This window comes from Ascidiella aspersa, chromosome 9 (genome assembly GCF_963924565.1).
Source record: "Ascidiella aspersa chromosome 9, kaAscAspe10.2, whole genome shotgun sequence".
Classification (NCBI taxonomy): domain Eukaryota; kingdom Metazoa; phylum Chordata; class Ascidiacea; order Phlebobranchia; family Ascidiidae; genus Ascidiella; species Ascidiella aspersa.
In genome coordinates, this window is record NC_139455.1 from 14,833,603 (window position 1) to 14,857,029 (window position 23,427).

The following is a 23,427-nucleotide window of genomic DNA, read 5'->3' on the forward strand; positions in this document are numbered from 1 at the left end:
TACTTTTTTTGAAAATCGTGTCGGTTTAACTCCCGAAATGCTCAACACGAACAGAATGAGAATACCATGATAATTCACACCCATTTGTTCTGTTTTCGACGATTTTACACTTCGTTACGCTGCTAAGCAGATTTGCATTTAAAAAAAACAGAAACAATAATAGATTTTGTTGTCAGTAAAACAGCAAAAACGAGTTACTGACAACGCTAAACACTAATGCAGTCTTTTATACCACCATTCGTGTTTAAATCAATGTATTCCTGTTAGGTCAAGTTTTTGTCATAAAATTCTTAGTAAACAATTTTGTCAAATTTCAATTTTGTTTCAAAAATTATCACCCTTACAATTATACAACAAGCAATAATGGTCGTGTTAAACTTTTTTATTTGTGCTGATTGGTTAATAACAAAAAGTAAAAGCTCGTTTCTAGTACAATCTGGCATATGCTGCTCGTTGGTACCTTTACCTAAAAACCAAACAAACATCATGCTTTAACGATTTATTTGTGTGGTATCACAATATACTCATTGTGTGCAAGGCCTTAATCAACTATGTAATGTAACAATACACGATAAAGCAAGACATAGAGATTTTCGAGCCACTGACGATCGCTAAAGCGACGAAAATTGGCGTTTGGGTCATTCTGACCAGACAAAAGGGGAAAATTTTGGCAAAAATATAATTTTTTCTTAGATTTTCTAAACAATACAAGAAACTTTAGATATTTTGCGATACACAAAAGAAAAACGAAGCAACGCCAAAAAAAAGTAAAAGTCACAAAATGATGCTGCCGAGAAAATAGGTTCGAAAAACGAAAAGAGCAATAAAATGTTGCGGACTGTTGAGAAACGAGTGAAGAGCGATAAAAGGCTACATCGTCATTAAAAAAGTTTAGAAAATACTTCTAAAACCGAAAATAGGCATTATTCCGAAAAATTTCACCGTGAAAAAAAAGATAAACAAAACGAGCAAAAAGGCAGAGGTGACAGAACATAGTAATACATAACTTTTTTCGCAAACAGTAACGCACATCAAAATGCTCGGCAAGATATGGACACACGTATACATATTGTACCACAACCCCCTTAAGCGAAGGGCATTTCTTCTCAAAAAATCACTTCCTACCCTTCTTGTGACGTCAACAATGAGTGAACATGGGCGTCAATGGGCGGAAATGCTACGCAACCAGTTGCGTCGTTGATTTTGCTTGTTCTTGTTTGCGGGGCCCGAGTCGCCAGGAATAGTCGTGGAAAGGTGCGAATTGCCACACGCAGCTATTTCGGACACAAAATCGTCGCTTTCCCCTCTATTTTGGACCGGGATTGCTTCCATGGAGCGATTGTGTCGCGGGCGACAGCTATTTTTGAAGCCAATAAAATGTCTCGCGGTTTCTACCCCTAATCGAAGTAGGATTGCATAGCGTTGGGTGTGATGTTTTGGCTGCCACTGCTGCCGGCGGACGACAAGTCGAAGGACTGAAAGATACTACTTGTGTTCAGGGTTGTTGTCGGTTTGTGCTGCTGCTCGCCGAGGAGACCCACCGTCGGTGTCACGTGTGCAATAGACGGGTTTTGATTGGGCCTGCTCGGGATCAGGTGACTGGCGGCTGTACCCGGCAAAGGCTGTACCATGGGACTGCCTTTTGACTTGCCGACTGCCGTTTTTGGCTTCGAGGCCTTCCTTGGACGGGCGGTACGCACCACTGCAAACAAAAGTGAAATTTAGTAACACTAATATACACATTGTATTTTTTAACTAGGACCAGACACTACAGACTTTAAAATGTATAACAATAAAAGTTTATAATAAAAGCTTTGTTTCATTTAAACTTGCAATCCAGTATTTTAATTAAATTAAAGGGCAATTCTAACTTTAAAGGCCAATTCTACAAAAAAATAATTTATAAAACAATCAGGTTGAAAATTTATTTTAAAAGCAAACGTTACATTTAGTTAACTATTGGAATTGTTACATCGCTTTAAACACTGTCGCTTACAGCTGCTTAAACCTATACGATTAACACCCCGCCGTGCCGATAAAAATATATACCAGCACAAAACGTCACTCTGACTGGACCGTTCGCCCCTAAGAACCTTCGTCAGTCAATACGATGAACGACTAAAGACGGACGGGGCGCGCAGAATGCAAGGACACGCTGCTTTTGTTTTTAGGGCGCACAGAGTGTTGTGGGCGGGTTAATCCGGTAATTCGGCGTTCAATCAAGATGGACCGGTAAACACGCCACGACAGAGGCCAGGTATACGTGGGAAGATCGCAGCGGCGCGATAATGGACCCGTTTAAACCCTGGCCGCCAAACACGAGACGGCTCCACGTCAGGTGGAATTGCAAACGCGAGAAAGAAGTCGAACCGGTGTGATTATAGCGGCGGCAAGGGGTCCCTCATACCGTCGCTAATGTACAGTTGTTGTTGTTGTTTTATCACTGCGCAGTCGCATTTTGGCCCTCTTTTTTCGCTGCAATTGCGGTGCCGAGCGAATTTCGCGAGTTGCGCCCTTTGGGCAAGTGTAGGTAGTTGCTTCGGCGAGGCGCTTACGATGTTTATTGCCACTTCGTCGCAATATATTGCCGCAATCGCCGACGACGCCGGCCGCTGTTAACGGCGACATTGAACTTCAGGCAAGCGTTAAAAGTTATACGAGGCAATAACTGCACACGGTGCTCGATTGTTATTGCTGCTCGAGTGCTTAAGTATCCTAGTGTACGTGGGAAAATTGCCACTGTTTTCTTAATCGCCCCGTAGGGTTTAAGCAATACGCACCCCATTTCGAATCCGGGCCAGGAGCATCGAAAAAATGCTACAGGCCCAACACTTTTTATTGATATTCAGCCAAGTCGTAAATTTGCGAGGAATTTTCAACGTAAGGATGTGTAAAACGGAAAGTGTCCTTTTTCCGGCGCATTTTGTCAGGGGAAAGGCACTTTATCCCCATAAATTGCTTTATTTATCCGGTGACGTCGTAATACGTATAAGGTTCCTTAGTCGCCAAATCTATTTGACCTCCTTTTAACGACCGGGTTTACAATGACAGCCATTCATCCTCAAAATGTTAGCCTAAAGCTTGTAAAAGTTAACTGGCGAGCTACAGATCTTTACCTCTTGAGAAACCTGGTATTGTAACTTTTTGTCTTTCATCAGAGATCATAAGGCGGATTATTCACGCTTAAACACAACTTTTTATTTTGATAAAAGAAGGGCTAAATTTAACAACGAAACAACTTTGCTGCGTGTATAATTCTTGGGGAAATTACAGCCATAAAATGAACATAGAAAATGGTTTAAAGACGTCGCAGTGTTTCTCGTCACCTAGACTTGTTTGGTTATATTTCTTTGGAAGATCATTTGTCAAAAAAACGAATGAAACGGGTCATTTTTCTCGAAATGGACTGTTTAATTCGCAGAATTATATGTGCAATAGTTTGTAAAGTTAACGAAAGGAAATGCAAATTTTCAAAATATGTCCCTAAAAAAAAACAGAAGGGTAGCGGTGATTTTTATTTTACACTGGTCGACCGTATGGGCATCCACGTTCGTGAAGAAACAATCGGGTAAAATTTGATTGGTTTCGGCCGCAAATTTCCGCCAAATCATTTCCCCGCTGATTGGGGGCGTCAGCGGCGGTGGGAGAGGGGTTCCGTTTCCGCGACGGATTAGCGCCGCCTGGGATAATCACCACAATGATTTAATCGCTCGCTTGAGTCTGCGGCGGACCAATCAAACCGCGGTAATTGGTGTCTTGTGTGGCAAGCCCAACCTACTCGTGAGACTGCCGCCGCCCAAGCTGAGGCCTCGTTGCGTCTACTGCGCAAGAACGACGGCTGCGGTGAAATACCAGCGTTTCGTTCCACACAGTGCCTTGTCAATCCTTACTTGTTAGCGAGAAAACTTAATTACTGTATTGGTGTTCTTTAAGCGAACATATACAGTTTTGCGAACAACTAAATATCCTGATTAAAATAGACGTTTGATTTGCACTTCAGCACACCCGTTAAGTACCTCAAACTCGCTACAATAACTGGATTTAGTAACATCCTAATTTTGTTCAATCAAGGAAGGCAAACGCGAACATCCGACATGTATAAGTTGCATTCTTTTAAAACCTAATCATAATATTCCAGGCACCATATTGACCGCCATACCATGTGGTGAAGCGAACCCAGTTTAAGGCACTCACCGTTTTTGATCATGCCGACCGAAATGCACTTCTGGTAACGGCAGTAGGGACAGTGGGTACGCGTCTTCTTGTCTATCGGACAGTTCCTGTTTCCCAAACAAACGTACCGGGCGTTCTTCTGGACCGAGCGCTAAACAAAGTGATACCATCGACGTTAGTACGGTCCATAAGAGAAGACAATCATACGCGCTAACGAGAGTGAGGTTTCTGCATACATATATACGCTCATGTGGTTGGCTTTCTCAGGCCCCTGGGCTTCAACTTGAATGAGGCACTGGAATGTTTGACTAGTTTACAGGTAAAAACAAACAATGTTTTTCTTTCTCGATTAGTCTGGCTTAATACAAAACATATCAAGGTTGTTGGCCTTAATGATGTTGGCAAGTGTGTTTTCTTGAGACTATTTTAAATTTGATTATAAAGTCCGAAATCTGTAATAAAGTTCGTCGACCTCCGTTTCTAATGAAAATAATTTTTCACATTTCGTCTGTTTTGTTTTGTGATACACCAACATTCTTTTTTCGGCCAGATTTTTTTTTGTTTACCATGTGAAAGCAGAACAAAGTTTGTCAGTCAAACACGCTATACGTAAAATGTTTTATAATCAACGCTGTAGGTTGAATTCTTGTGGCGTATTTAAGCCGAGGTGCAAATGTCCTTTGCGATCGAATCTTCAACTAATTTCAATGGGTAAATCAACGGTAACGTGAATGTTTTCATAAAATTTTCGGTTTAAACTACTTGGAGATCCCTCTAAAATTGATATGGTGAATTAGCCTATCGGTTTAATCACCTTGAAGAATCCTTTGCACCCTTCACAAGCAAGAACTCCGTAGTGTTGCCACCTCGCTTTATCCCCGCACACGGCGCATGAACCCTCGCCGAAACCCCCGTAGGGGGGTGAAACGGAGGGGTGAGATGTGGGGATCTGATGCGAAGCGCTGATTAGACCAGTTGCAATCGATGTTTTGGGATGACTCTGTAACATAAATATAAATCATCTCTAAACTTTGGTAAAAAAATAGAAAAAAGGTTTTAAGTTACAGGTGTTTGTGAAATCGTGTTTACACCAGTTTGCAAGTAACGTTTTGTTATTGCTGTCGTTTCAAGCATTAGTGTCTCAATCTCATAGTTGTCTGCACGTGATCTCAAAATTGTATGGTTTTAAAGACATGCAACAGTTAGTTACGAGGCCAAAAAATAACAGCAGCGGTGGGATCCAACTGTCTTGTTTATAGGCGCTACGTGTAAATCCTATTGTTTTGCAAGCGCCACTCGCTGCATTGCCACAGTGGGGAGTGCTTGCCCGCTAACAGTCCACCACATGACGCGCGAAAAATGCTACATGGCGTTTCGACTACAAAGGCGAGCGCCATTTTGATCCGAAGGCGAACTGTGTCCATTAAAGTGGCGGATTAAACATCTGCGACGTATATCGCTTCGCCTCTGCGAATGTGTTATTACGCGTGAGCAAAATGATTGCGGCGGCAAGGAGCCTGCCTCGAGACTAGGCCTCGGGCTACAAGCAGTTCACCGTGCAAGGTACAGCTGAGAGGCGTGAGCGATAGCTAAAGGCGCCGCCGCCGGATCTGCACTGTTCCAGTTGCGTGCCTGGCTGCGCTTGTGTGCAGCCGCAACCGAGCCATAATCAACGAGAGTGTTTCAAGGCCGTTTCGTGCCTGCTGTTGGATCTCGCCTGTCACCACCACGTATAATATATCTCGACAATAAATACCCTTCATACGTGTGTTGGCGGCCGCCGTCGCCATCTCACGGGCGCTTAGCACGACCTACGTGGCAAAGATAATGTTGTAGCCAGTGCAGAGTCGGTGCACCGATTATACCGGTGTATAACAACTATCTTCCTTCATTGCTAAAATAATGCATACCGATCGCCCTACGTGGAAAACGTTGACGGTAGGCAAATAATGTGCAATGCCAATAAAAATGAAGCAAATATTACAATATATATTTCGTATTACAGTTTGGCTGTGCGTAACACTTTTGTGTGCAAATTCAGACTCAATTACGACGACGGCTAACTCCAAAATAATGATTTAATTTTTACCTGTAATGGCATTTGCGAGTGAAACGTTATTGGGTTTAACCGCACGTCGTCGGGCGCAAAATACTCGATTTTCACGTCGATCTTGCTGCTCATGTTGTCACACGAACCGGGGGCGGAAAATATAGGCGACGGCTGTGGTACGAGGCAGTTATTTGGTTGGCAAGAGGGCAGGGATATTCTTCTGCGCTTGTTCATAAGATTGCTTTCAAACTGGCCGTTTGGAATAAACGAGTGGCCGCTCTGGTGACGCGACGCCACGTTTGGGTGTTGAATAGACATTGCGTTGAAAGGGCTGTGCTCCACAAAGCTGTGGCTGGCTAAAAAGTTACTCGGCGTATGGCAGTTTAAGAAACCCTGCTCCGAGACAACAAACTGAGAGGGTGATATAGGGGAGTTGTCCTGATAAGAGGCAGACTCGCTGTTGATCCCGAGGAAACTGTTCACGTTTTGGACGGCTGTCAGAGACTTCTGGGTCAAATCGAAGTTGGGGTTCATGACCGGATCGAACGACAGGTACCTTCGGCGCGTGTGATCACTCCAGGACGACGATGTGTTGGCCATCGGAAAACTTCCGGGCTCCAATTTTACCGCCTCCATCATGTCAAAGTTTTCCTCTGAAATGCGGGAATCTGTTGGCAGGCGAAAGGGGGTCATATCGGCCGGGGAGCACGGGTGTGAGTCTTGGTACATGCCAGATGATGGACGGCTAAAGCACTCCCCCATGTTTCTCTCGTCTTCCCAAAACTCCTGAATTGAAGTTGGTGTTTGCGTGGGCGATTTGGGTGGACTAGACGATCTTGGCTCGGGACTTAGCCATTGTGATGTATTTGGGGAGATAGCAGCGGCCAGGCTGACATCTTGCACGTTCCGGTGCCACTTTCTGGTGAAGCAGGAGCTGCGCGGAGGCGCGAGGTTCCCAGTGATTTTAATTCCACCCCCAGACGTGGTAAGTGAGTGGATCGTAATCGGACTTTGCCTATCAACTAGCTGATTGTTGATCTGCTGTGTGCAAACCTTTTCCTTGCCGTTTCCGTGAAAGTGCGGAATCAAGTTCCTCTCCTGAAGCGGGTCAGACATGTCGGTGACCTCACCATCGTCGTAGCCAATCAGAGACGACGAAGAGGAAGACTGTCGGTCGTGATCGAAACTGTGACTTGCCTCCAATATGGTATCGGTAAATCGGTGCATTCCCGGCGGTGTCCTTACTGAAGTGATGACGTCATGTGGCTGGGGCGAACCTCCGATTAAACCGGCGGGTCCACGACCACCCAACGGCCGAGTAAAATCTAAACGACTCATACTGTTTCGTTTCTTTCGGAGGCGAGGATACTTTTCAAAACAATTTCTATCAAGGTGTATTGCAGAATGGGCATATTTGTCATGCTAAGTATTACATTGCAAACTTTTGCCTACACCTATAGCTGCTATGCCTGCTAAAGTAGAGTTAGTTATGTTCTTCAAGCTAATATTACAATGCTACTGTTAGACCACGCCTTTCTAGCGGTGTCAACTAAACCTGACTGCTGCTTTAACTCGGTTTGCCAACATAAACTTGGACACTGCGCTGACGAACATGCAGTAAAAAATAATCGAGTATCGTCGATGGTACCTGCACCACACGGTTATCATCACGCCAGAAAGAAAAGTGTAAAATTGAAGAAGAGAACGCCCGCTGCCCTGGGGCTACGCGGTGGCCTCTCACTCACGTAGCGGCCGAAAGCAAGATAGTCGCGGCGCGGTCGACAGTCCAGTCCGAAAAACTGCCCACTCCGCTTTCCACTCGGCCCTTTCAGTAAACAATAAAAAAAAAAAAAATGTGCTCTGTATAGGTTGCACCTATTTTGCTAAAAAAACAGCGCGCCTTGCTCGTAAGGATCGTACGTTTTATTTAGTTCAGCCACGGAACTTTTGTTACGTGATCGCGACAAATCGGGATTTTTATCCGTGCTTGATTCGACCCCGATATGCCGCGCATTTGCTCGGTAAGAAGAATTCGCTGTTCCGAGTACATAATCCGAAGCTATTAGATGTGGCGCGATAGGACGCCGTCGCGTGTTCGCCTATTGAGTATATGCAAAGCCATTTTTGACATTCTGTTTCAGTAAGCCGAAAACTAGAAACCTGATAATCGCAGTAGGATGTACCAAGTGCATAGTTGCTGGCGTTCAGGTAAACGTCAAAACAAGGTCAGAGGCCTGATTTGATATGGTTGGAGCATTGCGAAAGCAATAAATTTACATATAAGTGGATATAAGTAGACGAGATAGCTGCTGTTCAAACAAGACTCTACAAATGTTTTATCATCTATTATGTTTGAGGCTTTTAAGTACTTTTGTTTCTTTAGTGAAACGTTCACAAAGCGGTAAACCACCGACCACGTAGATGGTTTTACATTTCAAATTACCGGCTTAACGTTGATTTTCATAAATTTAGCCAGTTGCAAGTGTGACTATGAGCAAATAAACGCCGATATGCTAGTAGACAAAAACGTTTTTGAACATACCGGCAATAACGTGGTTGGCTTGGCCATTTGTTGAGTAGGTGGTTGCTGTTGGTTGGTGGGCTGATGAAGTAGAAAACCACCCGATTTTGGGAGGAACATGGAAGACCTTCTACCGGACATTGGAGCGGAGCACTGCTCCTGATAGATTCTCGATGAGCAGGAGGCGTCGTTGTAGGAACAATGTGCCTGATGAGGGCGGGGAAAAGACTCTATGGCAGGCCGCACCACGAGAGACCCAGGGCTGGATGGTCCAGAGAAGGAGTAGTGGGGAGGCGTAAACGCTTGTCTATTTGGAGAGGCTGCTTCGTGCGACATTTGCCGGCACAGCATGTTGCGCGGCTGTCGTCCCTGGGTGGTGCTGTTGCTGTGAGCCGACATCGAGTGAGAAAAGTATGTCGATGCTAAAAACATTTTGCTTGATTACTTTTGTAACTGCTTACGTTTTCTATTGAGTCCAGTAAGCTACAAGTTAACAACACAAAAGCTACAATTACCATAACGCATTACATTGCAAAACAACAATATGTGCGTTATAAAAAAATCTATCAAAACAAAGTAAAAAACAAGTGAGGCAACACTAATGTGCTAATTTATATGCTTACGTGTGCTGGGAATTTCTTGAAATCCATGTGGAAGGGCGTCGATTTCACAGAACGAACTCTCGTTGGTCAGCGATTGTCTTGCGAAACTACAAGGCTGCTGCTGAGTTATTTTGTCGTAGGGACCACACAGAGCTTGAGTTGTGGTTAAATTGTTGTCGGGTTGTTGTTCGTATAATCCACAATTCGTTCCCGGTACGAAGCTAAAGCCAGTGTTTGACGGCTGGCTGTATGCACTGGTACATGGCTGAAAAACATCAATGGGTCTAGGGAGTATCTCTCCTTCAGATTGATAACATCCTTGGATTTCATCCAAAGCAGGATCCATGCTAGAGCGACCCCCAGCGCCTATAGGAGAACCGCTTGAGCTGTCGCAGGTGGACGCCTGCCGTTCCGAAAGCCATCCCATGTTTTGTCGCTGCTGCTGACAACGCTGCTGTTGTTGCTGTTGTTGGTGCTGGTCGCTGCCGTACAGTTGTTGCGTCATGACCGGACTGCACTGCTGGCTCATGGCGTACGAGGTGTCCAGGTTGTGGTAGGTGGACACTGGGCAGAGCTCGCTGCTGATGGCGCTGGCCGGAGATGAACTGACGAAGTCAAGGCCGCCTGCGTCTTGAGACAAGGCAACATTAGCGCTCGAATACTGTACCGAAAAGGGTTCGGACGCGATGCTCTCTAGAAGTTTGTCCATGGTGTTGTCAGAGGCCTGACTTTCGCCGCCCAGAAACGAGCTAAAATCGCAGTTGTCAACTGGGGTGGTGGAAACGGACGGGTAGGAGACACTCACACCCGACGAAGCAAATCCATAAAATTGGGTAATGTCGGTAGGACCATCAAATACTACACATTCCATGTTTTCGACTTTAACTGGTGATAGATGACGATGTGAATGACGCTTGTTTTCTACGCAAATGATGAACGTTATATGAAAACGTGATAGAATATACATTAAAATGTTTATGCCTGAGAAAACCAAACATTAAAGTAAGAATGGTAAAAAATAAAAAGCGACTGTTAATAACGATAATAGTACTTAGGGTGGATAACAAAAACAAACAACGCATAAGCAGGTTTGTCTAACGAAAAAGCAAAAATGTATAGAACCAACATATAGACAACACACTTGAATGTAAATTAAATACTCAAAAATAGTCAAATAAAATTGTTTTAGGTAATAAAATTGTCACCTTGTTTTTTATGAGGTATGGGCTTGAAATTGGGAGATTCTTTCGACTCAATTTTGTCCGATGATTTCACCATGCATTAGTAAGATCTAAGATCTCGGAAAAATCCACTACAAGCCAACACTGGATAGAAAAAAAAATTTATGTTTTGTAAACCTAAAAAAACAAGATTTTCTCGTACAAACTTTTACGGTACTCATTAAGTTCTGTTTGAATGTTGTTGTCCTATAACCAAGAAACACTTGCAACTAAGTTTCCTTTTAAATCAAGACGCCATTTTGTTCGATAAGCTAGAACATAGGACAACCCATTTAAAAAGTGTAGTAAAAAAAATGTGCTGCCAAATCAAATATAATTAGTAATTATTTGAATTTTGTCTAAATATTTTTTTGTTGCTCTTAAATGTTATATTTGTATAAAACTATTAAATTTAAATTTTAGCTAGCCGACATATCTAACCTTAATACCTGATCCAAGCTTTTACACGCTGCTCTATTCTATTCTACTTTAAACTTGTATTCTTATATCTTGTATTTAAATCACAATCTACCATAGTAATACACGTTAAAGCTAAAGAGGCAAACAAAAACTAACTTTAACCTGTCACACCTGCGATTGCGGTTGACCTATAGTGATATCATACAAAAACTTTCATGACAACTGATCCTTTGTCTTTAGCGCGAAGCAATAACGCCGCTAGAAGGAAACAGACGGTAAGTTCAACTCCGTCGAAAAATAGCAGGCACTTTTTTCGTCCCGCTGTCATCGGCGTCAGCACGTGCGCCGCGTATTCCAACAGTATTCATGCGTCACAATACGGAAACAATTGACATTTAATCGAGAGCGCGATCGCCCGTCGCTCGCGTCACAGATCGTATTCTGGAATCAATTGACCATTATACGTGGTAATAGGACGAAATCGAAGCGTCGAATTGTAGGAAGCGCTCGGTCCGAAATTTTTCCGCCAAAGCCAATTTAGCAATTTCTAGCGGTAGACCTTTATACAGATTTGCGTTACTGAAATTTGGGGAGGATCGGGTGAGTTTGACAGCCGAGTAAATAAGGATATTCAAATTTAGGTTTCTCTGTGCGGAAACCTTCTTGGTCGAAAAGCTTTGATATGTCTAGTGTAAATAGCGAAATTGTTTTCTCTGTGACTTTTAGAATAGTTGATTTCCAGCTGCTTTCTAATTCTAGATTTATTGCCATAATTTATCATGAGTTTCTTACTAGATTCATAAGACCAATATTCCGAAGCCTTGGTAATGAAAGTTAAACTTAGCTAAAATGCAATAAATGGGTATTACATGAAATTTTAGAGCGGTAAGTTGAGGTAAACGAGAAAACAACTTAGGAAGCCAATAAAGACTTATTACGGGCGAAATTGGTTGAATTAAACAAGGTTTTTTGATAAAGACATTCTGGCATGTTTTTCAGCTCGGGTTTTTGTCACCGCTTGCACTACTCTTATCAAGTTAATGAAGATATTTTTCATAATTATTTCAGGTCAGGTCAAAAATTAGAATATATCTGCCAAAAGAATGACGAGTGTTTAAACTCATTACTGAAAAAATGTTTTTTTCATTCCGAATGGTAAAAAAATACTTTCAGCGTTATCTTGATGCATTTGAAGAACAACAACCCTACTGATTATATCCAAAAAGCACGGTACATAATTTTATATGCGACAAACATATTTTGCTTAAATTTCAGATATCATAACGACAAGCTACCGCATGAAAGATTAGCAGGTAAAAGCCAATTCCATGATAAACGCTCCTCGAGCCAAAGAAAACAAACACCTACGGGCCGGTGCGGTAGGGCGTAAAAAATTGGCAGTAGCGGACAAAAATTATTGCCAGCAACAACGTGCGCAAAAAGTTCTGTCCCGCAAAATAACCCTTGTGCGCGCCGCCCGACGCTATTTTCGAATTTTCAGCGCTATTCTCGCCGCGCGCCGCAAATAGACCCTTCACGGGATCCACCTAGAGCTACCTGAGAAAGGTTTTCGTTTCGGCGCGAAGCCTAGCGAACATGCGCGAGCGCCGGCGAACGTCCCTCGAAACATCCCGAGTAGGCGCGAAGCGACCCGAGCGGATTCTACGAGAGAAAGACTTGCTCGACGAAGCGCCTGAAATAGCTTCCGTCGAATCTATTTCACGCAGCGTCGACGCTTTTGGCGCACGATTTTCTCCGCACTTATTCGGCGACAAGAATTCTCATCGCACCGGAAACAACCACTGAGGTAAAACTTCGCTTTACGACCGAAACACAATCACCTTATTTGCTAATGCCGAAATGTGCAAGATTATTGAGATGCAAATTCACTTTTAATTTAGTATTTAAGTTTTAGATTTTCGCTTGATTTAAACATACGGCACAAAGATCAATTTTAACTAAAAATCTATACTGTCGGGTGCTTGCTTATCTTTGGTTGCGGAAACTCAATATCGAAATTACAATATTTCGCATGAAACCAATTTTCCAATGCTTATATTGGCTCAAACACGGTTGTCATAAAAGTTTAAGGTTTTCCGCGTTTTTTTCTGAATGCTGCCGATAAACTCAACTGATAAAACCAATAGTAAATCTGACTTGGCATCAACGTAAACTGCGGCTGGATCAATTGCCGATACCTCGACCCTTGTCGAATTGCGCGCATTATGAAGTGGAAGCCCGGCATCCCTTGCTTGACGTCGTCTTTACGCACACTGACGCACTGACGCTCGTCTGCTACGCATTTATGGAACGCCATGCCAAGCGAGAGAGGCAAGCGACGCGAAGGAAAGAAGGCTATTACGTAACACGCTCTATCGGCGCGACGCTCTTGCTATTTCTCATTCCTTCTCCATGCTCGTATCTCTCCAACGAATGTCGCCCTATTTGCGGTTTTTAGTGTGCCGACGCTGCCTATGTCAATCCTGGAGCGCGTCTGTGACGTCACAATCGATATTCATGGCCGCTTCGTCGTATATCGCTTTCACCACGGTATAAGCGGCCGCTATATATCTGTGCCTTTTTTTCGGCAGTCGTCGGAGGCTGATTTAGACGTTTTCCCTTTTGCTACGTTTTCGTCTCGCGGCGCAGCGTGGGGCCTCGCATTTAGGCTCCGGATTTGCGATTATAGACCCCGGGGCTAAAAATACCCTCGACGCACGCAGCGTGCGGAGGGGGATGGCGCGCATGATGGCTATGTGTGATTTTTGCTCAGTGCCCTTTAAAGATTTTCACGTCATTACGCAACGGTCCTCCAGCGTCGACGGGATTGTCCCTTGGCGTCGTTTGTTTACACCAAAATAGTGTTATCATGACATTTAAATGGTGCATTGACTACTGACTTAAAACGTAGAGTGTTTAAAGCATGTTTGTTGTGCTAGGATAATTAGCACCACGATTCGCATTTATTTTTAATTGCAATTAAAAGTTGTTAAAACCGTTTATTTGAAATAACGACAACATCGTAATTTAAGAAAACTAAAACGAAAGCTAAACTATTCGATGGTTACCACGGGTCGTGGTTGCGTATTCATACTTACATTTATCTAAACATATAGCAAGTTTAGCACAAACTATTTTTTGTTTGATGTTTTTAACACTCCATGTTAATAACGAAAAGAACGAACATTTAAACAAAGTCAAAAACAAAATAAACCCACATAGTGGATATATTAAACTATTTTAGTATAAAAAGTAGTTTAAAGTAAAATTTGATTTTAAGCAGAATTTGTAAATTTCAAATTGAACTGAATGTACGTAAATCGAACTGAATGTACGTAAAACATAACACCTCTCGTTTCAACATTGATTTGTATACGTAATGCTTACGGAATTTATCAAGTCGGGCTACAACCGAGCGTAAGTTACTCAATCAGCTGCAGTGTCACAAAGAGTCTTCTGGCGTTTATTTTAAATGGGAGAAGGTCGCTTTTGCGAGTATTTTCAGTAGTTTTTCTCGTATAAATGCATTCTTTTTTATCCTAACTAGTCCGACGCTCCCAACGCTTGTTTCGACGTCGTCGTTTCGTTTCGGTGCAGAATTTCTGGTTCCCCTTGAGGCTTGAGCGCACAACTATTTACCGGACCAATAGCTTTCTGTACTGGCGCTGCCAGTTGCCCAAGGCCGGGTTATTTCCCCGCCGAATATCGGTTGCTGTTTCGGTCGTTGTTGTCGTTGGGCTGGGAAAATTCTGCAATGGTATTGCGTTCTGCAAAAAAACAAGAATGCTGTGCTTCGTGCAGTTTATTTGATTGGGTGTCAATTCAATTCGACAGTTAATTTTGCATGACCTGACCCATAAATATAAGAGTATACCCAGTTAGTTCAATTTTATTGCAATAGTATGTTTTACACCGAAAGGTGTTCGCAATGGGGTTTTGAGTAAAATAATTCCCCCATATTTTTCAAATATAAAACAAACCGCTATTCCTTGTATTCATAATTAATACTGAATGTGTTTTATTGGTTTGGTTTGCGGTTGTATGTAATTTTGATTTATTGTTGAAGAATTCAGGTATGTGGTCTGTTGCTATCCAATAGTATGCCACAAAAATGTTTTCCCATGCTTAAGAGCTTAAAAATAGTTAGTTTAATTCGAAAATATTACTTAAAAAGAAAACGAATGCCTTGTGTGAAGCGGTATTAAGACTGGCGCAGTGTTAACGTATCATTTTGTAAGGTTTGATATTGACTCTAACCGGGCCTTCAGTCTCAAGTGTGACGGTTTCGTTTCGCTTTCCTTTGCGCCAAATGTGCCAACCATCTGTATATGTCCTCGGTTTCCTGGGGACTTTGCCCCACGCGCTAGCGCTCGTTTGCTCATGCCATAGCAACATGTGCGTAAAATGACGCCGTGTGTTTACTTGTTCTCTGTTCCGAAAACGGCTTCAAGGTGAACTTTAGACGCAACAAGGTACGTCAGCGTCAATTGTGGGACAACGATATGTGGACACATTCGATTTTCGAGGAATCCGGAAACTAGAGGATATTGGCGCATTCTACATCGCGGTGAAATTGTTAACGTTCGATCAAAACGTCGAGCAAATATTTTCAAACATTCGCATAAAAAGGGCGAGAGAGAGAAGCAGAGAAAGAAACGAGGCAACGCAAGGTGGTTCCCCGACGTAGTCGACGTCACCGTGCCGCCGTATCCGATGTGACCAATAAGGAAGCGATGCGGTGCCCGATATAGCAGCCGCGCAGCGCGAGCATCAGCGTCGCCTTTCCCGATCCGCTATTTCGGGCCGCATTGCGTCGCATTTAAAACCCCGCCGCTGTCTGCTTTTTGTTGCGTCGAAAAATAAAAACATACCCTCGCGCAACGTGGCATATCGATTTGTACAAAAACGTCGAAAATCGATCAGGCGCGTGTGCGGTTCCTTAGGTGAAAATTATGTCCGCTTTCCATGGCCTGCTTACTCTTCTTCGATATTTCGCGACGCGCTGCCATCGATTGACGGGGGACAGACACGCCACCCCAGGGGAGTCTTCCGTCGGAAATTATTTCTGCGTCGCGTGTTAGTTGCATAAGGGACTGGTGGCCAAGGCGCTGCACTGATAAGCAGTTAACAACAACATCAATTATTGTCAATTATCGCCGTTATGTAAGACCGTTCGATTCTGTTATGTAAATTGTCAATTGTTATCAATGTTACGTGATTTGCAGCGTTTTTAATTCCCAAAATCGGTTATTTGTAATTCTCAATATTGCAATTTCAACATTTAACGACCACTATATATATATATATATACTAATATATATATATATATATATATATATATATCATTAGTTTAAGATAGGATTTGGAACAATAAAATTCCCTCACTGCCGAATGTTTCTAAATAGCCTAATACTCAAACACCGACCTGTATTGATGTTGTATTATATTTAATAGCTTATTCGAGTAACCACTTTTGGTCTTGCTCACCCTGTCGAGTGCATAGTTCAAATCCCATGGAAATGTTTACGTTTACCCTTAAAACCTATTATCCCATAATATCACATGTTCTTATCATGTACAAATTGTTTGCCATTTGGATTTTCCATAAAGTCAGGGTGGCATTCCTATTTGGGTTATTTTTAAAATGAGACATTATTTGAATTTAAGAACTTTTTTTTGGTCGGAATGTCTTTAAAAATGTGGTTTAATGGAACGCCAATTAAAAATCCTGTTGTGTGTCATAATATCAAGAATATTTTGTTAGCTCCTAAACAGCTAATATATTAGGTAATGAGGTAGGAAATTATTTTCATTTAAACTCTTGGTTTTAAGTTTGACACTTACTTTTATGCACATACTGCAAAACTTGCATCAAAACATGACTATTGTAAGATATTTGCATAATTATGAGAAGCAATGACCCATTTTAAAGCGAAACAGAATATTGCTGTTTAGCTATTTTTGGACACACTTAATAGGAAATTCCTTTCGTATTTCCTTTGCTTTGCCCTTGTAAAAATATATCGGCATTTGCCAAAACGGTACGCTTGTCTATTATTGTGAGCGTGTAATTATGCGTATAAATAATTTATATTGCACGCCGGCAGTATTTATTCCTGTGACATTAGCCTAATTGATTTTGGTCTTTCTGTTCAAAAGCTCGGCCTGTAAAAAGTTCATTTGCTTTAAATATATGCTAACATTTGTACGTCATGTCTTTTTTATAATTGTAATTTCATGTTACTACCGCCAACGCTGTTTGCCATATACGGTATGAGTTACTGAAAACAATCATTTAAAAATATTGTCTTTTTTATAAACAATAAAATCCTTAAAAGTTTTTGACGTTGAGCTTTAACAAGGGTTAAAGTTTTTTATTATAGTCTTAAACTATCGTTGTAGACGAATAGCAATTTGTTGTTATTTATAACACTGTTATTTATAATACAGTTTAATATCTAATTTTGTTAATTTATTATTTGATTGGTGTCATCGTAACCGGTGTGGTATTTACAAAATTACGACACGAATAAATATCCACGCTGTTTTCCGTTCAGTGTAGATTTTTTTAAACAGCTAGAAATAAGGTAAAGCTTGATTACGTTTTTGTTTTCGTCTTTTCGTAAGTATTTTATCACTGCTGTTTAGCATTTAGGGCGTGTATGGAGATGAATATTTTATTTTTTCGTATGTTTTAACAATATAACTATTGACAATGCCAGTCCCTTTTAAGATATCTAGGGTGCAGTGCCACATTTTTAGGCGTGGAGGTGTGCAGTGCAGTCATGTTTTTTGCACACCTAAGGTTTAAAATTGACCACAATTAAACCTTCTAGCGAAATTCAAGCAGGTGTGGTGTATACCCTTATTACTTTAAAAAAATCAGGTGGTTTCCTGAGTGATATGTAGGCCTATGGTTGTACCTGCCACAGAATGCAGACTGGTAAAGCGGTTTCTAAAACAAATTGTGGAACCCTTACTATTAGTGTTACACTATATAAACAGAACTTTATCTACACAATTAACTAAAATATCCTTTTAATTTGTCATCTTATCATACAAAAACATTTGTATCCAGAAAGGGTTGCCAAGAGGCACAATAGGATTCTTAAAAATCTCTTAGTGCTCCTTTGAGAAATATAAATAGCACCCCATCATGCCACTGCTGTTTTTGAAACTAGAAATAAGATTCTTAAAAATAAAAAATAAAAACTCTCAGTGCTCCTTTGAGCAATATATATAGCACCCTATCACACTTTGGCCAACTTTACAAATATTAATTTTGATCTTTTGTTTTAATCTGCTTAATTTCATATTGACAAGCAAATATTTTGAATGTTTAACAAAGTAACATAAAATTTGTACTTGGTATGGCTTGCAGGCTATGTGTGAAAACAATATTTTTTCTTAATGTAACCTTGGCTTTTAAAAGTTTTTGAGCCATATTGTGCCCACTTTGATTAAAAAAGAACTGTGAATCACAATTACTTAACATATTTAATTTCAAATGGAGGTTGCACAGGCTGTACCCAATCGTAAATTGCCTCCTCTACAGCCGACTTCCATATCAAGGTGAGACCTTTGTGGGCTTATTAAAACAGATAAGGTTATAACAAAATTGACGTTTAACAAACTTAAGACTATTATGTTTTATAGAAAATGTAAAAATATTGAATTGTTAACAGTAAAGTTGAAATGTTTAAAATGCACCATGGTATATCTACCCTACAAAGTTTACTAAAAAACTTTGATCGTATTTGAAAATATCAACAAAACTTTGAAGCTTACAATACTGATTTTATAAATCATAGTAATTTTTAATTTGAATATTTTAAGTCCTTCTAAACTTGGACAACCTGAGGAAAGGCCAAAACCTAAGAAAAGATCACCAAGAAGAAAACAAACTGGGTACAGATGTTTTATTTTTCGTATAACCACTGTTTTATTTAACTGTTCCGTTTATTGGTTTTCTAAGATCTCCAGAATTGATAGAAAGTCCAAAAACACCATCCAGGGGTTTGTACCCTAGTAATGAAAAAACCAGCACAGCATCAAGATCTTTACCTCCGTTGAGTGAGAGTTTGGTTCCCCTAGGGTCGCAAAGTGATGTGAAGCACAAAGGTATATGTTATAAGTTATACATGTTGAAGAGTAATGTTTAAAGTTGTCAAAATACATAAGTTTAAAATTATGTCATCCATTTTGTAGTTTTTGCCAAATTAATTTATCAGAGCCAATATTAGCAAATCCAGTTTATCTGGAGCTAATAAGTTATTATTACAACATTCAGTTTGTCTAAATTTTAAAGCTAGTAAATGATATTTTAAATAAAATTGTAAAAAAACAAAAACATTTTGTATGTGACTTCAAACCTAATCCAATAGTTTTATAAAAGTAATGTAATATAATCAACACATGGTATAGATCAGCAATTACCCACACCAAGTAACTCAACAACATCCAAAAATGCAAGAAATAGAAGAAGACAAGGAAATACTCGTAAAAGAAGCCCACGGTTTGTTAGCTTTCCACTCACAAAATTGCTGCGTCAACTACAATTTAGTTACTTATATGTTGTGTGAAAACTATTTGCTATATGTTGTTTGAAAACTATTTGCAGAGATGAGCCATCAGTGATAACTAATGGCCATGCAATCACAAACATGCTCAGCGATGAAGATGTGGTTCCAGTTGACAAACTTGATGACATGGTTTCAATGACAACACTTCCCGGATATGCCAAACACAATGGCAACAGCCAGCCTCAAGAAAAAGTTTATGTTCAAACTAACTGTAAGTGTCTCTAGCTTATCATAGTTATTAGAATTGTTTGTAATTTCACCAATTGCCATAACTTATACTAGTATGTAGCTATCATCTTCCTTAAACTTGAAGTAGATATATAAGGTTCATCTAAGTTAGTTGTTAGTAAGCAACAATAAATATAAAATATTTTCCACCTAATAAGGCTTAAAAGTATGTACCTTGTGTGTTTTGTCTGTAGAGATGTCATACAAATGCACTTCAGATGTTTTAATGTCTGTTTTAGCTGGATTTACTAGTCACACCAAAGATTGGATTGAAGCCAGGCAAGCGTTAGCTGTTAAAACAGCATTGGAAAACCAAGGGGAAAGTTTTACGACAAGGTCCTCTGAAGTGGCTCTGAGCTTTCACAAAGCTTTTCTGTTTTTTACTTTGCTAATTCATGGCATCCTAGCAGGAATTTCAATTTGGGAGGTAAGCTGTCAGTTGTGAATTTTTTTTGACAGATTTCCAAATATTATATTGAAATTTGTTTTTTTACAAGAAGAGACTATTTTTGACATGCATTATTATTTAAATGTAATCACAAATTTCATTTTTTTGCCAATTGAAATGGCAATCCAGTCCCTATTAAGAGGAATAAATATTTGACAAGGGTATGCAGCCCCTAGCATCTAAACAAAGGTGTTGAATTTAATACATATGTAAGGGTGAGGGACATGGAAATTTGTTCGCTTTTGATTTTCGCAAAAATGCTTTAAGTCTAGTTCAAAGTGTCTTCTCCATATCTCCCAATAAGGTTTTAATCACAGGAATTCTGTTTTTCGCGTTTTCCATAGCTTTTTTGTCTTCAGGTTCTCGTTGCCTTTATATTGAACAATCAGGGTTCGGCGGAGTTTATTCGTTTGTTTCAAACCATCGCACTTCCTCTACAAACAACGTTCTACATTTCCGTTGTACTATGCCTTGTTTCAGCCATGGACAGGTGTGACATCATAGCATAACTTTGTTTGATTGGATTTTTTTGTTTTTTCCCCTGTTGAGTTCTATAAAGTCTTTAAATATTGATATCAAGCTTTTAATATCTGAAGTGTTTTGCAAGTGGAACAGATGATTGTAAATCAACAATTCGCGTTTTTAAGCTTAGTTGCTATAGCTACGTATATCTTTTTTTTAGCTACTTATATGTGCAGTTCATCACCTAGTTCTGAAAGTGTATAGACTTCTATAAGATCATATATACACTGTTTTAGGGACAAACGCAACTGCCTTACCATATTTCTAAAACGATTATTTCTACTTACATTTGTTTGGCCAGGTTCAACCTCAGCAAATTTGGCCGCACGTTTTTCCACAGTTTGATAAAGGTGGATGGCAAGGCGTGGATGGTGATACGTAAGTTGTAGTTTGTACTTTGTAGAGCCCTTCTATGTTGATTAACTGCGTATCAATATTGTCTGTTAAAGGCTTTTTCGTAAGTTAAGCACTTTGTATTTGACTCCCATGGGGTAGATTTTATGTCTCTAAAAATTCTTGCTTTCAGTTTACTTCTTGTCGTTGCTGTTCAACGTGGGACTGACCGGTCTTGACCATTGGATCGCCACGGCCAACTCGCCGGTCAACTCCACCCTGACCTCCGCCTTTCTCACGGCCAACATCGATGAGTGAGTGGCGTTTTATACCACGTTAGCTACGTAATGTTCCTAGTTTACCCGTTGAAGAATTTAGGTTGTAAAGTGAACCTTTTCATTCGTGTTGTTAGCTAAAAAGTATAGTTAAGTGGGTTCAACCTAAAAACCTAAATGGGTTCCGTGACGGCTCCAAAAGAGGTCTGCCAAGTCAAAAAGTTTAAGAACCACCGTTTAAAGCTTTTCGTGCGTCTGCATTTATCAGTAAGAGGAATCTCGTTTAATGCAAACATTGAAAGATTCTTTTGTCATTCGCGGTATTTAAATTACTGTGTTAAAAGCTGAACGCCTTTGTAAGTAAATAACGTTTTTTGTATTACCCAAAACACATAAATCTAAAAGAAATTTAACTGGAATGCAAACGGAAATTTTTACTTGGCCTATTTGGCATCATCAGATCAGCATGGAATGCATTGGAATGTATTGTTTAAAAGTATGGATCTTTTAAAAGTATCAAATACAATATTATGTCATGCAAATGTTATGTGCCGTTTCAGCTCGCTGACCAAGTGGCACGCTGTCAACGTCCTAAGAGCACTTTTTGCCGTCTTTGCATGGGTCCTCATAGCTCTTCATCCAGACTCTGACAACACGTCATCCAATTTGTTCGGCAGTTGAATCTGTTGCGTGCGCGTTTTGCTGGACTTTTATCAACTAGCTTGGCCTCGAAGTACGTGTTTATGTTTGCTGAGCGTTATATTTTGTGTGACATGAAACTGGTGCCTTGATCGAAATGGCTTATTCTTTTCTAATGACTATATTACTTTATTTGGTGCTCATCTGTTTATGTCGCGACCAAAATCGCCACCAATAAACTTCTGTTTTGTAAAACGCTTGATTTTTTACAATCGTTGAGGTTGTTTGTTGTTCGTAGTTAGGACTGTATTATGAGCTGAACCGTTTGTTGAAATCTGGACAAATAACCAAAAGTTGCAATCGCGCAACAAACTTTATTACTCGCCAATGTTTTCACGTATCACTTTTGCCTATATTTATTCGGTCTTTCATTTATTGTTTATTTGTTTATCTTAATTGGTTAAAAACATCAGCGGTGCGGTTTGACCACATTCCCGTTAATAAACTGCAACGCCAAAAAAATCGTTGACGGTGTTTACGTTTCGTTATTATTAGGCATCACCGTCGGTGTTTATGAAAAGCCAAATGACTGTAAACACACTTGTACACGACATCTTCCACTTAAGTAGGCGCGTCTATAATGGTTTATATCAAGGCGAATCCAGCTATTCTTGTTAGCGTCTTATATATTTATTACGGTCATGTTGCGTCTGCCAATAATTGCGCTTACCATCGACATCTTCTTGGCGCCAAGCGTAGTGCTAGTGAGGCTCAGCCCGTGACGTAATAATGCGGTCAGTTATGACGGTGCAGGCGCGACGCCTTTTGCAAGGTCTTTGTTGTCATTAAAATTTTAAAGGCGCGATTCCAGTAAATTTTTCTAGTTTAATTTATCTTCTCAAACACTAATTGTAAACATATATAAATATATCGAGACTACGTGAATAGCAACTGCCTTGATCCTACGCAAATTTTTTAAATATAATTCTATTAAATTTATGATAAATATATTCGGCCAATCTATATTGTCAACAGTGCATGATATTCGGTTCCGTTAATTTCATAGAAGTTCCAGTTGCTATATTGTTTACTGTCTTGTTTTTATATTTTTTTATGCAAATATGTCTGACAATGCTCCAATATTTTGGCGAAATATAGTGCATAATTAAATTAAAGACTTGTTTTTAACACTGTCAAAGTTACGAGCACAACACATATACCAAAAATATTTTCTTCATGTCGTATCAAGGAAGGCTAGAAAACAATATATTCAAAAACAAACGCGTTTAGCACCATCGGTTTGGGACCGCGTGTACCATGTCCGAAACCGCAAGTTCTCGCCGGCCTTTGCGTTTCACGCCCGCCTTCGATTGGTTTGGTTGTAGTATGACGCGTCAGTTGAGCCCAACGTGTT

At 40.4% G+C, this 23,427-nt stretch overlaps 3 protein-coding genes across 5 annotated transcripts; 1 reads left to right on the top strand and 2 right to left on the bottom strand.

Moving 5' to 3' along the window:
• Positions 1 to 484: 484 nt before the first annotated feature.
• On the bottom strand, positions 485 to 13,165 carry LOC146133165 (uncharacterized). 3 transcript variants are annotated; one of them, XM_083396613.1, is made up of 6 exons: positions 10,552 to 13,165; positions 9,368 to 9,970; positions 8,766 to 9,166; positions 4,988 to 5,173; positions 4,195 to 4,324; positions 485 to 1,702 (listed from the first exon to the last, which is right to left on the bottom strand). In XM_083396613.1, the coding sequence occupies exons 1-6, from the start codon at positions 10,622 to 10,624 to the stop codon at positions 1,398 to 1,400; spliced, it is 1,698 nt and encodes a 565-aa protein (XP_083252739.1). In that variant the 5' UTR covers positions 10,625 to 13,165; the 3' UTR covers positions 485 to 1,397. The 3 variants fall into 3 exon arrangements, with proteins under 3 accessions (XP_083252739.1, XP_083252738.1, XP_083252737.1); XM_083396612.1 differs by having other exon boundaries at positions 9,368 to 9,976; XM_083396611.1 differs by having other exon boundaries at positions 9,368 to 10,267.
• LOC146133166 (uncharacterized) lies at positions 5,763 to 7,561 on the bottom strand. Its single transcript, XM_083397008.1, has 2 exons — positions 6,263 to 7,561; positions 5,763 to 5,984 (listed from the first exon to the last, which is right to left on the bottom strand). The coding sequence occupies exons 1-2, from the start codon at positions 7,559 to 7,561 to the stop codon at positions 5,763 to 5,765; spliced, it is 1,521 nt and encodes a 506-aa protein (XP_083253134.1).
• Positions 13,166 to 17,667: 4,502 nt separating the features above from the next.
• LOC146133167 (transmembrane protein 237-like) lies at positions 17,668 to 22,338 on the top strand. The gene is made up of 10 exons (XM_083397049.1): positions 17,668 to 18,558; positions 18,823 to 18,894; positions 18,962 to 19,107; positions 19,411 to 19,501; positions 19,607 to 19,779; positions 20,036 to 20,223; positions 20,604 to 20,734; positions 21,068 to 21,144; positions 21,293 to 21,413; positions 21,935 to 22,338. Exons 1-10 carry the CDS (start codon positions 18,494 to 18,496, stop codon positions 22,053 to 22,055), a joined length of 1,185 nt encoding a protein of 394 aa, XP_083253175.1. The 5' UTR covers positions 17,668 to 18,493; the 3' UTR covers positions 22,056 to 22,338.
• The last annotated feature ends 1,089 nt before the right edge of the window (positions 22,339 to 23,427 follow it).

Coding starts and splice junctions, on each gene's coding strand:
- LOC146133166 (XM_083397008.1), bottom strand. CDS start 7,561: ATGAGTCGTTTAGATTTTACTCGGCCGTTGGGTGGTCGTGGACCCGCC. Junction 5,985..6,262: donor ACTCGCAAATGCCATTACAG/GTAAAAATTAAA, acceptor TTTGCCACGTAG/GTCGTGCTAAGCGCCCGTGA.
- LOC146133165 (XM_083396611.1), bottom strand. CDS start 10,624: ATGGTGAAATCATCGGACAAAATTGAGTCGAAAGAATCTCCCAATTTC. Junction 5,174..8,765: donor AGCCAACCACGTTATTGCCG/GTATGTTCAAAA, acceptor TTTATGTTACAG/AGTCATCCCAAAACATCGAT. Junction 1,703..4,194: donor GGTCGGCATGATCAAAAACG/GTGAGTGCCTTA, acceptor TTTTGTTTGCAG/TGGTGCGTACCGCCCGTCCA.
- LOC146133167 (XM_083397049.1), top strand. CDS start 18,494: ATGGAGGTTGCACAGGCTGTACCCAATCGTAAATTGCCTCCTCTACAG. Junction 18,895..18,961: donor CCAAGAAGAAAACAAACTGG/GTACAGATGTTT, acceptor TGGTTTTCTAAG/ATCTCCAGAATTGATAGAAA. Junction 19,780..20,035: donor AGTTTATGTTCAAACTAACT/GTAAGTGTCTCT, acceptor TGTCTGTTTTAG/CTGGATTTACTAGTCACACC.